Below are 16,554 nucleotides of genomic sequence, written 5' to 3'. Positions count from 1 at the left end.
AGGAAATGGCAGCCCATTCCAGTATTCTTGCCTGAAAAATCCCATGGACAGAGGAGCCTGGTGGGCTACAGTCCATGGGGTCAGAAAAACTGGACATGACTTAGGAACTAAAAAATTATACACACACACACACACATATTTATATATATGCCACATATCACAACATATGGCACCTAAAAAAAATAAGTCATAATGAGATTAAAACCAAAATGCTCTCTTATTCAATGTTAACTGTTCCATTGAGTTGATGGTACATAAAAATGGAGGAAAACTGAATATAGTTCTCTCAGGAAGTTAAGGCATTCTCTATAAATCATCAATAAATATCGACTGTCACGATCACTGTTCTCATCATAAATTACTAAATTAAGAACACATCAAAGAACAAATATATCTAATGATTAGAGACAAGGTTCTGTCATCAAGGATAGGCAATACCAAATAAAGAATATCTGCCATAGAATCTGTTCTTGATAAGACATTTTTTCCAAATATGTTACAATAAAATTTCTCAAAGTTTGATAGTCCTGAGAGTAAAGAAGTGTGTCTTTTGGCCTTTAAGTCTAGGACATAGAGAAAAATGATTTGTACGAAAGCCACTGAACAGACGACTAGAGAACTGAGAACAAAGATGGTCTAGGGTTACCTTTTAAGTTTAGGCCTACCTTTCCTAGGACTTGGAAGAAGATAAGATGGACTTGAACGGTAAGAGAAAAAGGCCATCTAAAAAGCCACATCCCAAGATGTGTCTCTAGAGAGAGAGACTCCCAGAAAGGGTACAAGGTACACTGTGCCAACATGGTTATGCAAGTACTGCCTCTTTTCAAAGGCTGTTGCTTTGCTGTTTCTGAGACAGCTGATGACAGTCAAGGATGTGCGGCTGTGGTGACTATATGAGGGTGCTGTGAAGGACATTTGACCTTCTCTCTCTTATTGGTCTGCCTTCGTCTTGATCTCCTCCCCACTTCTCCTCTGCTCCTTCCCTCATTTTGTCAACTTGAAGCCTACAAGTGGTAACTTTGAAAGTGAGTGAAAGTGTTACTTGCTCAGTCATGTCCAACTCTCTGTGATCCCATGGACTGTAGCCTGCCAGGCTCCTCTGTCCATGGAATTCTCCAAGCAAGAATACTGGAGTGCGTAGCCATTCCCTTCTCCCGGGAATCTTCCCAATCCAGGGATCCAACTCAGATCTACCACATGGCAGGCAGAATCTTTACCATCCGAGCCACAACCACTAAACCCATCTAGTCTCTTTAGAGTACCGTAGGTAGCAGGGCCTCAGGATTGGACAGACCTAAGTTCAAATTCCTGGTCGACTTATCTAACCTCACTCAGCTTCCTTATTGGTAAAATGATGATAAACATCTAGTCATAAAATTTGGGTAGAGATTAAATGAGATTTCATTTCATATCACAAGTCCTACCCCATTTGGTAAATAAATATTTGCTTACTTTTCTTCTAAAGACTACCCTTGATGATCTCCCTAATCTTTTCTCTAAATTGCTGAATAGATTATTCTCTTTAAAAATATTTTTCTCTAATTTTAGAAGATAATTAGATCTTACAAATTGTCACTTAAGGTTTATCTTTAACAATTTTGTTTCCACTGGATTGATACCCAAGTTTCTGTTCTTTTCCTCTTTATTCTAAGACATTCTTTGCAAGTCACAAGAAGCAATCAGTGATTTAATCCTTTAAAAAATATATATGTATTTTAAATTAAAATAAGAAAAAAATTACATTGTGAAAAAACAGTACATTTGGTATCTTTATAGTCTGGCTTTTAAATTATTTTCTTTTAAACATACCTCAAGCATAATTTATTATTGCATTTCCTAATTCATTATTGCATTCTGACTACCTGAATTAGAGTTAAAATCCCAGATAAAGTAATTGTTCTTTATGAAAGCAACATCAGTCTTTTAATAGTAAAATGAAAATAGAAAACTTCACACACTTCTATACTAAAGTACAACAAAATTATTTAAAAGAAAAATATGCTCTCTATACTAAATATTTTTAGGAAATTTAGGTGAGATTCACTTGGTTCCTAAATTTCAGATCATAGGAGAGCAAAAAATAATCAGTATATTTCTTGAGTATAAATAGATACACAGTGTTAATGTTTTAATATTATTCTAAAGAATTCTAAATCTGTTAGGATAAATAGAGAAATGAGAAGGTCCAGCTGACTCTGTCCTTTGGAGAAGTATTGATACATAGGCAGAAATAAAATGCCTTAAGCATTTATTGTGTTACACGGTGTCTACAGTAAAATCTGTAAATTATACATATTTTGAAATGTATATTATTAACCTAGTAGAGTACAATATTCCTGTTAATAATATTTATTAACTGTTAGCTGTTAACAATATCTGTTAAATACAAAATGCTATATAAATGGCAGTTTCACAATGCCACCGGTAAAATGTCTATAATGATTCCTTAGGAAATAAAGTGGTGTATGTAAACTCATACTTACATATATCAAGTTAAGTATTTTAGACTTTGTAAAGTAATTATGGTCTATTGGGAAATTTTTTTACCTTGTTCATGTATCCTTTGTTTAACAGAGGACATGCTTCAAGGTCAGCTCTACAAGAATCTACTTTTTCGTGCTAGTGACATAGTTCACTGTTTTGAAGAACGAAAATAAATTGTTAGGAAATTAGAGAGCGGGAAAATTTGAATATAATAGGCTTCAAGAACTTCTAAATCATTATTGTGCTTTTTTCCCTTTATATCAGCACAAAAGGAAACTGCATCCTTGAGCAGCTGCTTGAAAAAAGGAAAAGCTTGGGCTTCAGGTTTAGCCACATCTCATCTGTAATCTGGGCTTCCCTCATGGCTCAGTTGGTAAAGAATCCGCCTGCAGTGCAGGTGGCCCCAGTTCAATTTCTGAGTTGGGAAGATCTCCCGGAGAAGGGAAAGGCTACCCACTCCAGTACTCTTGCCTGGAAAATACCATGGATGAAGGAGCCTGGTATGCTACTGTCCATGGGGTCGCAAAGAGTCAGACACGACTGAGCGACTGTTCTGTAATGATTACAGCTTTTATTAATTTTTATGTAGCAAGTAACACACTAGATACTTGCCCATCAATTATTTCATCTAATGCTCACTAAAATCATGACTTTTTTTTTTGGCATTTTACTATCAAGAAAGCAGCAAACAGATCTTTAAAACTTTGCCCAAGGTCATGCAGATAGCAAAGAACAAATGTGACTCACACCCAGATCTATCTAACTTCCAACTCTTTGTTTTTAACCAGCCTACTCTATTATCAGATTACTTGTGATTCACATTTTACTTGATAATGCAATGTTAGGCAAGACAAGAGGTATACTAATGAGAGGGCATGTAGAATCTAGCTTGGAAGAAAGCTAAAAGATTGTATAATCCTTTTTTTTTTTTTTTTGCTGTACTAGGTCTTCATTGCTTTGTGCAGGAGCTCTCTAGTTACGGCAAGTGGGGGCTACTCTTCGTTGCTGTGCACAGGCTTCTCACTGCAGTGGCTTCTCCCGTGCTGTGGAGGCTGTAGGCTCGCAGACTTCAGGAGTTGAGGCTCACGGCTCTAGAGTGCAGGCTCAGGGGTTGCGGTGCATGTGGAATCTTCCCAGAACAGGGATTGAACCCATGTCCTCTACATTGGCAGGTGGATTCTTATCCACCGTGCCACCTGGGAAGTCCTAATCCAATATAAATGTGTGGAAAATAATTTTTAACATTTGAGTGACTAAGTTTTATACAGTCTTTTCTTTTCCTCAGTGTGCTTATTTTCATTTCATTGTAAATTGAGAACATTGCCCTTCTCTTACAACTTAAAAATGAATGGAATCTTTAACAATAACCTTGGTTACATAGGAATATAGCAATAAGTCACAGTATGTATTGGACACAAAAAGTTAAATATTTTATCCTAATATTTACTGATATTCAGTTCAGTTCAGTCGCTCAGGCGTGTCCAGCTCTTTGCAACCCCATGGACTGCAGCACGCCAGGCCTCCCTGTTCATCACCAACTCCCAGAGCTTAGTCAAACTCATGCCCATCGAGTCCGTGATGCCATCCAACCATCTCATCCTCTGTCTCCCCTTCTTCTTCTGCCCTCAATCTTTCCCAGCATCAGGGTCTTTTTCAATGAGTCAGTTCTTCACATCAGGTGGCCAAAGTATTGGAGTTTCATCTTCAGCATCAGTCCTTCCAATGAACACCCAGGACTGATCTTTAGGATGGACTGCCTGGACCTCCTTGCAGTCCAAGGGGCTCTCAAGGGTCTTCTCCAACACCACAGTTCAAAAGCATCAATTCTTCGGCACTCAGCTCTCTTTATAGTCCAACTCTCACATCCACATTACTGATATTATTTGCTGATAATATTTGCCCTAATATTTTCAATAGTAAAGTGGGAATTGTTTTGGAAATGTTATCATTAACAAATGATCACTCTGAGTCCCTTTCATTAGTAACATGGGAAGCATAAGAACAGGCAGAAATGATTACCTGTGGCAACATGACGCCCCATTCCAAATATGGCGTAAATGATGGCGGGAAACAGAGACCCATACAAGCCGAACACCGGGTGCACGGATGACAGAACAGCAAAGGCCAGCCCTGAGAATACAGGAGTAAACAGGACCATCTTTTAACCTCAAGATACAGTCCATTACAAAGCAGAAGGGTATTGGCTTATTAATGATGAAAGGAACCACAATTTATTTATTCTACTTGTTCAGGGAGAGACTAGCAACATTGTCCCAAATATCAGAAAATTTACTCATTAGCTCTTGTTTACATTTCAATTCTAAAACCATTCTTTTTGGCCTACTACATTTTACCTTGGCTACAAGAAGTCTACAAGAAGACATTAGCTCAGAGTGTCTTCCTGTTAAAAGTGGTAGCATCGCAGCAAAACATCTCCACACACACTTAAGAGAATCATTTTCACACGTTCATTCTATTCACACGATAGCACCTGTGAGACTGACCGAAGTAGAAGCAATACCGTGGACAGATAAGAAGCCTGACATGAAAGGTGAGTGATGCTGGGTCAAAAGGGACACACACATTCAAAGTTGCCTGGCTGACTGACTAGCCGACTAGCCTAAGATTGTGTATCAACCAGCATGTGACTCCATGCATGTCTCATTACTGGACCCCAGCCTATATATGCAGGTATAATTTCTTAGAATGAAAAAAAATCAACTTTATCCATTCAAAGATAAGTAAGGAGTAATTCAAAACTGTTCCTTTTTATTCTCCTTAGATACTACTGCCTGCCTAGTTTGATTGTTACAGGCACACAAAAACTTTTCCTAGACATGTCTAAATTAACACTAGCCATTTAATTGTGACCAAAGTATGCACAAGGATAAACTGATTAAAGTAATCTTGTTCCTTGTGGCTGTTCCTTGGCATTAAACAGCTAGTTCAGCTGGGTTCTGATAACCCATTCAAATTTGTACAATATAATGATAGCCATTTGATTGGACATGGTGGACTTGACAAGCTACAGAAAGATTTGAGGAAGGAGGTAGCATTATAATCTAGATTACCTGAATGTTAGGTCAGTTAATTATTCACACTATGGAGCCTGGTACTCTGGTTCCCAGATCAGCACTTTTTTACTGCCTAACTTTTACTAATTTAAAGTTAATTTCCTTAAAATAAACTCTAGCTCTACATCAATTTTTTTTTCAAGCAGTACAGGATAGTTGTTATGATTAAAATGTATGAAAAATCTATCAATGACTAGTCCTTTGTTAATTTTTAAAAACCTACTTGCATCGCTTGTTTACTAACAATGTACTCCTAAAAGTCTCATGAAAACAAATAAAAAGTGGTTATAGAAGAGTGAGCGGCAGATGCTGCTCTAGAATTTCACACAGGTAGAGTGAGCCTGGAAAATCCCGTGGACGGAGGGGCCTGGTGGGCTGCAGTCCATGGGGTCGCTAGGAGTCGGACACGACTGAGCGACTTCACTTTATTTTTTCACTTTCATGCACTGGAGAAGGAAATGGCAACCCACTCCAGTGTTCTTGCCTGGAGAATCCCGGGGACAGGGGAGCCTGGTGGGCTGCCGTCTGTGGGGTCGCACAGAGTCAGACATGACTGAAGTGACTTAGCAGCAGCAGCAGCAGAGTGAGAGGCAGCAATCTTGTTGTTGAGAAAGGGGGTGCAAAGGTTCATATCTCTAAGCCAGGTTAGCACTGTAAGGCTAAATATTTCCCCATCCCTGTAACAAACACCTCCTGGCATTGATAGGGCAAGCAACTTTGTAAAAACAGTGCACATGACAGCAGTCGTAAGGAGGATGCTCCAACGACAGAGCCATTTACCCTACCTAGGGGCAGCCAGACATGTAAAAAGCCTTCTCTGCTCCTCCTACCTGATGTCTGCCCTCTGGGCATGCACTCCCTAACGATAAAGTAGTACCTAATTCCTCTGTCTCAAGCTCCTATTTCTGAAGAGTCAGACTAAAGCATATTTAAATGTATTTCTCTATTAATAGATTATAAAGTTTTATTTTAGGGTTGTAACAAGTTAAAAACTGAGAAAAGCTCTATTAGAATTGCTGATAAACATAAAATTGCAAAACATTTCAAGTTTTTGTATGCAAAAGCTTAAATATTGTTTGAGAATTAACCAGTTCCATGACAATGTCCTTTATATAGTGCCTTACAAGGAGCTTTATTCGATGTTCATCAAGTTAATTTTTTGTGGCAACTTAATCTCGACCAGACCACAAAAATATCTGCAGCTGACACGATTCCAATGAGCATCCAAGTTCAGAAACAACTGGACTAGATGATGATCGTTTACTTTTATCTAGTTTGTTTCCATTTTTATGTTTCATATTCAGTGCTCGCATTTCATTCAGTTTATGTTTTCCAATCTCTGTCTCTTTTTTTTATTGTTGTTCTTTCTAAAGCCTTTATCATGTGTAGTAGAAAAGCTTTTATATACATATATAGATAGATAGATGTATAATATATATATTTTAGAAAACATGAATTTTTGCTTAGCTAAAAAATGTATGACATTTTGGTTCTACTTGTTTGACTAAGTATGAATATAATGCTAGATTTCTAATTTATAGTCATTCAAAACTTGCATATAATTCCGTTTATTCTGATATCTAGTATGACTGCTAGAAGTCTAGAAACCTTATTATTTTAGTGATTTTTGAAAAAAAAATATTTGATGAGTCTTGAAACTTCTAACCCAATTCTGAGAATATAAAGGAACACCATGTTGTAAAAAAAAAAAAAAAAAAGAAATTAATATGTGACACAATATTATTAACTAAAGTATTGATTTTTTTCAAATTTCACAAAATTTTATGCTAGTAGCCATTATTTGTTTTTATACCTTATTCAAGATGCCACCTTATATTTATTTGCATTGAGCAGCTTCAGCTGCATGCAACAAATTCTGATAAATTCTCTTTTCATTTTTATTCCATTACAAATATTTTCTAATTTTCCTTGTTTTGGCTCTTAGATACATCCGTCATTTAAAAGTGGACACTTGATTTCCAAATATATGGGGATTTTAAGTATCTGCTATGTTAATTTCTCATTTTGATACTAATTTCTCATTTAAATGCTTTCTACTCTGCAATCACCCTCTGTATTTTTTCAATCTTTTAACTTTATTGAGGCTTTCAATAAGTATGTCAAAGATCTCTCTTGGTAAGTATCACATGGCACTTGAAAATATGCCTCTTATTTCAAATATCTCTTAATATCGTTTGCTAATATAATTCCACAGTAATAAGAGAACAGACTCTGTATGATTTCATTACCTTTAGGCCATGAAACTTTTGCATGTTGTTTTACATTTTTACATCCCTGGGTATGTTCCAGTGTCTCCTGGTTTATAGTGTATGGGAACTTGAATGGAATTTGTATCCTGCTGTTGTGTGAAAATTGTATAAATCTTAATTATGTTGAATTGGTCCATAGTGCTTTTCAGGTCTACTATATCCTCTACTTTTCTGTCTATTTATTCTATTAATTTTTGAGAATTTGATATTTAAACTCCAACTAAAAATCTTATCTACTTAGAAAAATAATTGTAATATATAGTGAAGTGAGTGTCAGTCGCCCAGTCATGTCGACCTAATAAACTGTATGTAGCCTGCCAGTCTCCTCTGTCCATGGGATTTCCCAGGCAAGAATACTGGAGTGGGTTGCCATTCCCTTCTCCAGGGGATCTTCCTGACTCAGGGATCAAGCCTGGGTCTCCGGCATTGCAGACAGATTCTTTACCAACTGAGCCACCAGGGAAATCACTTTAATATATATATATAGGAACAATATGCAACTTTGTTCTGTATTCTGCAAGTATCCTGTAAATGGGTTATCATACATTCATAATTTAAAAATATACATACCTACAGCCATGACTCAAGGGAAGGTGAGTTGGGACAAGACAGTGGTCTTACTAATTTCTGTTAAACTATCTTTGGAAATTTTACAAAAATATATGATCATGTGAAGACAGTTGGTCTTGGAAGAGGCACATGCAAATGGAGATGCAGGACTAAACAAGATATATATTGAGCATGTAAAAATAAATGTGATATGTTTTATACACGAATTGTGTGTGTGTGTGTGTGTGTATGCTCAGTCATATCCTACACTTTGCAATCCCACAGACTGCAGCCTGGCAGGCTCCTCTGTCCATGGAATTTTCTAGGCAAGAATACTGGAAAGTGAAATTGTTAGTCACTCAGTCATATCTGACTCTTTGTGATCCCATGGACTGTAGCTCACCAGGCTCCTCTGTCCATGGAATTCTCCAGGCAAGAAAATTTGAGTGGGTAGCCATTCCCTTCTCTAGGGGATCTTCCCAAACCCAAGACTGAACCCAGGTCTCCTGCATTGCAGACAGATTCTTTACCGCCTGAGCCACCAGGGAAGCCTTAACAGCTCTACTATGAAACCAAATCCACTTATTAAATTCCATGAGAGAATTAAAGGAACATTAAATATGAACTGTAAGGTCCTTGCCTGAAACAAACATTATCCAACATTAAACAATTTATGTTCAGTTTCTAGAATGATCAGTGTAGTCAAACTTTAAAAATGAAGAAGCTGTGAGAGATATGATCATAGAAACTTTTACTGGAGGATTACAATTGTGTGGGTTAAAACATGGACAGAATTTTTACAAGATTTTTCCACAGGTTGCCCATGTTCCTAAAGAGCTGTGAGGCACTTTGTTCTGATAAAATTGATTTTGTCATTAAGAATATTTTCTAGGGCTCTTTTGTTGACTGTCACATTTTTTTGGCTTCTAAATATTATTCCTTTCGTCCTGGGGGCTCTGTGTTTCATTGATATAACTTACCCTGTCAACTATACCCTTCTTAAAGCTCTTATCCATTGACTCCCAGAGCACCATGATATTCATGGACCACATTCCCCTTTGCTAGCTTCTCATCCATTTAAATATCACTGTTTCCTAAGGTTTCTTCCATTCTGATTCCACTGTTTAATCTAGAGGACCATCCATGCATGATTGATGTCATGGGATTGGATGGGATAATCATGGTTAATTCAAATATCTTAATAATATTCTCCTAAACTCTAGATCCAGAGGTATATCAACTAGAAATCCCACGGGCACTCATATAACAAACCCCAAATGAAAATTGCTTATTAATTATTTATCTTGATCCCATCCACCATAAATTCCACCACCACAACAAAACAGTATAGCATTAAATACAAACACAAAATGTAGCTGATTCCCTGTTCACATAACCTCTATCTCAGAAAATCACACTGTCACCCAGCTAGTCACCCGATTCAGAAACCTAGAAGTTATCAAAAACATGCTTTTTCTTTTTCACCCTCACATCCCTGAGTACATTGATCACCTTAGCTATTCCATTTAAAACTGGTGGATTTTTCTCTCCCACTGCTGCTACTCCTGCCTTTCTCTGTTCCAACCACAGAACAAGATTTCTCCTAAATAGTCTTTCCTAACTAGTCTCTTGCCTCTGTCAAGTATGTAATATAAGCTGATGCCAGACTAATTTTTTTATAATACAAACCTTTGTCACCCCCTGTCATCCCTCAAGATCCACTAATGTCCTCATGGAAAATAAGCCTAAACACTTTTTCCATGTTATTCAATAAGACTTTTATGATCTGGACTCTGCTAACCTCTCCAGCTACAACTCCTACCAAGTGGGGTTATTGACAAGTATTTAAACAAACTATGCTCTTTTATTCTTCTTATCACTGCATATTTTTCTTCTTTCTACAGTGCCCTGCATCTGTGAGCTACCTAGAAAACTCGTATTACCCTTCAAGATTCAGTTAAAGTATAATTTCCTCTTGACTTCCAATCTCATCGCCACTCTAGGAAGAGATGATAATGTTATCAGTGCTATTGCTGTACCTTGTACATTCTTCATTCATACGGCGTACCAAAATTATTCTAAAAACCTGCTTTTTTGTCCAGGTCTCCAATTATATTGTGAGATATATTAGTAAGGCAACAGATAATAGTTGACTCATTGGAAAAGACTCTGATGCTGGGAGGGATTGGGGGCAGGAGGAGAAGGGGACAATAGAGGATGAGATGGCTGGATGGCATCACCAACTAGATGGACATGAGTTTGAGTGAACTCCAGGTGTTGGTGATGGATAGGGAGGCCTGGCGTGCTGAGATTCACGGGGTCGCAAAGAGTCGGACACGACTGAATGACTGAACTAAACTGAATTGAACTGAATAAGAATCAATTCCATTTATAAGTAAACTAGTGTGTCAAGCAAAGTACTAGCATCTCTTTCATGGAGTGCTGATAAACACAGGAACAGGCCCAGGAATAAAATGATACACTTATCCAAAGCTATGAAGGCTATGAGAAGAAAAATAAAGGAACAAAGCAAAGAAAAGCCTTGATTATCAGGTGAATGAAGGCACAAGCAAGGTTAAATGGTTCAGAAGGTTATAAAGAGGTCAGGAAATGAAGTTAGTGAGCAGTTCATTGCAGAAACCAGCACCAGCTCAAAGGTGTTGAATGCTAATTTTTTAGGAGGTACTGATCACAGAGGGCAGAGCGTGACTGGGGATATCAAGGCTTCTCAGAGGTCCTAATACTCTTTCCCCTTGAATACTCTATCCAAGTAAAGTTGAACAGGAATGGCCTTAAGGCATATTTTAGTGGATTTTTTTTTTGAAGACCACGTTTATATAACACCCCTCTAAACCACTCACTAGGCCAGAGATCAGCAAAGGATAAGAACTTTCCTCCCAACTTTACACTGACTGCTAGATAATGTCTCCTGCCCTTTCATATCTCTTCGTAGGTAGGTGCATCTTCTCACTGACTCCTGTGGACTCAGTCCCACATACCGAAATTTGAGGCCTGCTCATATGCTGGTCGGAGAAGGCAATGGCAACCCACTCTAGTACTCTTGCCTGGCAAATCCCATGGATGGAGGAGCCTGGTAGGCTGCAGTCCATGGGGTCGCTAGGAGTCAGACACAACTGAGCGACTTCACTTTCACTTTTCACTATTATGCACTGGAGAAGAAAATGGCAACCCACTCCAGTGTTCTTGCCTGGAGAATCTCAGGGACGGGGGAGCCTGGTGGGCTGCTGTTTATGGGGTCGCACAGAGTCAGACATGACTGAAGCGACTTAGCAGCAGCAGCAACAGCATATGCTGGTAGGAATTAGAAAAGACTATGCAATCTAGACCTTTTTCACCCAGAATCTTGGAGCCAGGTACTAATTCTGAGTTGTTCTTACACTTTGACTGAGCTTCTGACATTTTTTTCTAGTTTGACCTTTCAGGTCCTGGTCCCCACTGGTTGACACCCAGGTACTAAACTTTATACTCACAGGCTTTGTGAGTTTGTATGCTTCTGCTAACCTCCCTGCATCTGACCTCAATTCCACCTTCTCAAATATCTGGATTCCATCCACATCTCTCTAGGATAGTGACAGTGCCACCACCTCAGATCAAGTGGCAAAGCACAGGTCTTCAGATTCCTCTCCACCACCTCCCACTTCCTCTATCCAAGAGGAGGGCTGCAGATTGGAGGGTCAAAGTAGGACAGTCTGAAGGAGACACATTTCATGATGGGAAAGGCCATGTCCACCCATATATGTATTTTTGCTATTTTTTCTACTATTTTGCTCCTTGGAAGAAAAGCTGAGACCAACCTAGATAGCATATTAAAAAGCAGAGACATTACTTTGTCAACAAAGGTCTGTCTAGTCAAGGCTATGGTTTTTACAGTAGTCATGTATGGATGTGAGAGTTGGACCATAAAGAAAGATGAGCACTGAAGAATTGATGCTTTTGAACTGTGGTGTTGGAGAAGACTCTTGTGAGTCCCTTGGACTGCAAGGAGATCCAACCAGTCCATCCTAAAGGAAATCAGTCCTGAATATTCATTGGAAGAACTGATACTAAAGCTGAAATTCCAATACTTTGGCCACCTGATGCGAAGAACTGACTCATTGGAAAAGACCCTGGTGCTGGGAAAGATTCAAGGTGGGAGGAGAAGGAGACGACAGGGATGAGATGGTTGGATGGCATCACTAACTTGATGGACATGAGTTTGAGCAAGCTCCAGGAGTTGGTGATGGACAGGGAAGCCTGGTGTGCTGCAGTCCATGGGGTCAGAAAGAGTCGGACACGACTGAGTGACTGAAATGAACTGAACCATTTTGCTACTGATGTGATAATAAAAGACCAGGACCTGCCTCAAGACTAACTGTGATATGTCTCTTTCTTTCCACAAGCACATTCAAATCTCAGCTTTATGAAAAAAAAAGAAATATTAATAGCTCTTCAATGTCAGGCCTAAATTGTTGTGCTCCACTCCAACTTTACTAGATCTATGTTTTAAACAATAATTCAGCTAATAAAGAGGGATGTAGTCCCTAAATGTAACCTGTGTATAGAGTTCCCCTGAGATCCTCTCCAGAGAAACAGTGATTAGTAGGACTTGATTTCTTAAAATTCTATTTCATATAATACCATGTTGTTATTCAGTCACTCACATGTCTGACTCCTTGAGATGCCATAGAGGAAAGCAAGGTTTCCCTGTCCTTCATTGTCTCCCAGAGTTTGCTCAAACTCATGTACATCAAGTCAATGATGCCATCCAGTCATCTCATCCTCAGTTGTTTCTTTCTCCTACTGCCTTCAATCTTTCCCCAAACCAGGGTCTTTCCCAATGAGTTGGCTCTCCACATCAGGTGGCCAAAGTATTAAAGCTTCAGTTTCAGCATCAGTCCTTCCAATGAATATTCAGGACTGACTTCCTTTAGGATTGACTCATTTGATCTCCTTGCAGTCCACAGGACTCTCAAGAGTCTTCCCCAGCACCACAGTTCAAAACAATCGATTCTTCAGTGCTCAACCTTCTTTACAGCCCAACTCTCACATCCATACACACTACAGGAAAACCATAGCTTTGATTAAACCAACTTTCGTTAGCAAAGTGATGTCTCTGTTTTTTAATATGCTAAGTTTATCATAGCTTTACTTCCAAGGAGCAAGCATCTTTTTAATTTCATGACTGCAGTCACCATCTGCAGTGATTGTTAAGGCCAAGAAAATAGTCTATCACTGTTTCCATTGTTTCCCCATCTATTTGCCATGAGGTGATGGGACTGGATACTGAGATCTTAGTTTTCTAAATGTTGAGTTTTAAGCTAACTTTTACACTTTCACTTTCCTCAAGAGGCTCTTTAGTTCCTCTTCACTTTCTTCCATAGGGGTGGTGTCATCTGCATATCTGAGGTTGTTTATATTTCTCCCGGCAATCTTGATTTCAGCTTGTGCTTCATCCAGCCCAGCATTTCTCATGATGTACTCTGCATACAAGTTTAATAAGCAGGGTGACATATAAGTTACATAACCTTTGACCTACTCCTTTCACAGTTTTGAATCAGTTCGTTATTCCATGTCTGGTTCTAACTGTTGTTTTTTGACCTGCATACAGGTTTCTCAGGAGACAGGTGAGGTGGTCTGGTATTCCCATCTCTTTACGAGTTTTTTACTGTTTGTTGTGATCCACACAGTCAAAGACGTTAGTGTAGTCAATGAAGCAGGAAAATATGTTTTTCTGGAACTCTCTTGCTTTTTCTATGATCCAACAGAAGTTGGCAATTTGATCTCTGGTTCCTCTGCCTTTTCTAAATCTAGCTTGTACATCTGGAATTTCTCGGTTCACGTAGTGCTGAAGCCTAGCTTGAAGGATTTTGAGCATTACTTTGCTGGCATTTGAACTGAATACAATTGTACAGTAGCTTTAACATTCGTTAGCATTGCCTTTCTTTGGGACTGGAATGAAAACTGATCTTTTCTAGTACCATAGCCACTACTGAGTTTTCCAAACTTGCTGGCATATTGAGTGCAGCACTTTAATAGTATCATCTTTTAGGATTTGAAATAGCTCAGCTGCAATTCTAACAGCTCCACTAGCTTTATTTGTAGTAATGCTTCCTAAGGCCCACTTGACTTCACACGCCAGGATGTCTGGCTCTAGGTGAGTGACCACACCACCGTGGTTATCTAGATCTTTAAGACCTTTTTTGTTCAGTTCTTCTGTGTATTCTTGCCATCTCTTATTAATATCTTCTGTTTATGTTAAGTCCATACTGCTGCTGTCCTTTTTTGTGCCCATCTTTGCATGAAATGTTTCCTTGGTATCTCTAATTTTCTTGAGCTCTCTAGTCTTTCCCATTCTATTGTTTTCCTCTATTTCTTTGCACTGATCACTGAGGAAGGCTTTCTTATGTCTCCTGGCTGTTCCCTGGAACTGTGCATTCAGTTGGGTATATCTTTCCTTTTCTCTTTTGCTTTTCACTTTTATTCTTTTCTCAGCTACTTGTCAGGCCTCCTGAGACAACCATTTTGCCTTTCTGCATTTCTTTTTCTTGGAGATGGTTTTGATCACTGCCTCCTGTACAAACCTCAATCCATAGTTCTTTAGGCACTCTGTAAGATCTTATCCCTTGCATCAATTTGTCACTTCCTCTGTATAATCTGACGTCCAAGGAGCGGTGGCTGTGCCTGCGCAGGAGGGCCGAGAGGAGCTACTCCAAGTTAAAGGTCAGGAGGAGCGGCTGTGAGAAAATACCCCTCATCCAAGGTAAGGAGCAGCGGCTGAGCTTTGCTGGAGCAGCCGAGAAGAGATACCCCACGTCCAAGGTAAGAGAAACCCAAGTAAGACAGTAGAAGTTGTGAGAGGCATCAGAGGGCAGACACACTGAAACCATAATCACAGAAAACTACTCATTCTAATCACACTAGGACCACAGCCTTGTCTAGCTCAATGAAACTAAGCCATGCCGTGTGAGGCCACCCAAGACAGGCGGGTCATGGTGGAGAGGTCAGACAGAATGTTGTCCACTGGAGAAGGGAATGGCAAACCACTTCAGTATTCTTGCCTTGAGAACCCCATGAACAGTATGAAAAAGCAAAATGACAGGATACTGAAAGAAGAACTCCTCAGGTCGGTAGGTTCCCAATATGCTACTAGAGATCAGTGGAGAAATAACTCCAGAAAGAATGAAGGGATGGAGCCAAAGCAAAAACAATACCCAGTTGTGGATGTGACTAGTGATAGAAGCAAGGTCCGATGCTGTAAAGAGCAATATTGCATAGGAACCTGGAATGTTAGGTCCATGAATCAAGGCAAATTGGAAGTGGTCAAAGAGGAGATGGCAAGAGTGAATGTCGACATTCTAGGAATCAGCGAACTAAAATGGACTGGAATGGGTGAATTTAACTCAGATGACCATTATATCTACTACTGCGGGCAGGAATCCCTTAGAAGAAATGGAGTAGCCATCATGGTCAAAAAAAGAGTCCAAAATGCAGCACTTGGGTGCAATCCCAAAAACAACAGAATAATCTCTGTTCGTTTCGAAGGCAAATCATTCAATATCACAGTAATCCAAGTCTATGCCTCAACCAGTAATGCTGAAGAAGCTGAAGTTGAATGGTTGGTTCTATGAAGACCTACAAGACCTTTTATAACTAACACTCAAAAAAGATGTCCTTTTCATTATAGGGGACTGGAATGCAAAAGCAGGAAGTCAAGAAACACCTGGGGTAACAGGCAAATTTGGCCTTGGAATACAGAATGAAGCAGGGCAAAGGCTAAGAGTTTTGCCAAGAGAACGCACTGGTCATAGCAAACACCCTCTTCCAACAACACAAGAGAAGACTCTACACATGGACATCACCAGATGGTCAACACTGAAATCAGATTGACTATATTCTTTGCAGCCAAAGATGGAGAAGCTCTATACAGTCAGCAAAAACAAGACTGGGAGCTGACTGTGGCTCAGATCATCAACTTCTTATTGCCAAATTCAGACTTAAATTGAAAAAAGTAGAGAAAACCACTAGATCATTCAGGTATGACCTAAATAAAATCCTTATTATTATACAGTGGAAGTGAGAGATAGATTTAAGGGACTAGATCTGATAGATAGAGTGCCTGATGAACTATGTAATGAGGTTCGTGACATTGTACAGGAGACAGGGATCAAGACCATCCC

The 16,554-nt window shown here is 39.1% G+C and overlaps 1 protein-coding gene across 15 annotated transcripts in view; it reads right to left on the bottom strand.

Annotated features, from left to right (window-relative positions):
* Positions 1 to 16,554, bottom strand: part of SLC26A7 (solute carrier family 26 member 7) — a 184,819-nt gene that overhangs the window by 123,617 nt on the left and 44,648 nt on the right. For all 15 annotated transcript variants that reach the window (XR_015140475.1, XM_086335892.1, XM_086335891.1 and 12 more), the window contains one exon: positions 4,504 to 4,614. Coding sequence is in view for 13 of the 15 variants with exons in the window: in XM_086335892.1 (XP_086192018.1) it covers positions 4,504 to 4,614 (111 nt within the window). In the remaining 2 variants the exon portion in view is untranslated. The remainder of the gene's footprint in view (positions 1 to 4,503; positions 4,615 to 16,554) is intronic.

This window comes from Bos grunniens, chromosome 14 (genome assembly GCF_055505025.1).
Source record: "Bos grunniens cultivar Pamir isolate PY7600 chromosome 14, Bosgru_T2T1.0, whole genome shotgun sequence".
NCBI lineage: Eukaryota > Metazoa > Chordata > Mammalia > Artiodactyla > Bovidae > Bos > Bos grunniens.
The sequence above is the reverse complement of the archived record's forward strand: the minus strand, read 5'-3'. Positions and strand labels throughout refer to the sequence as shown.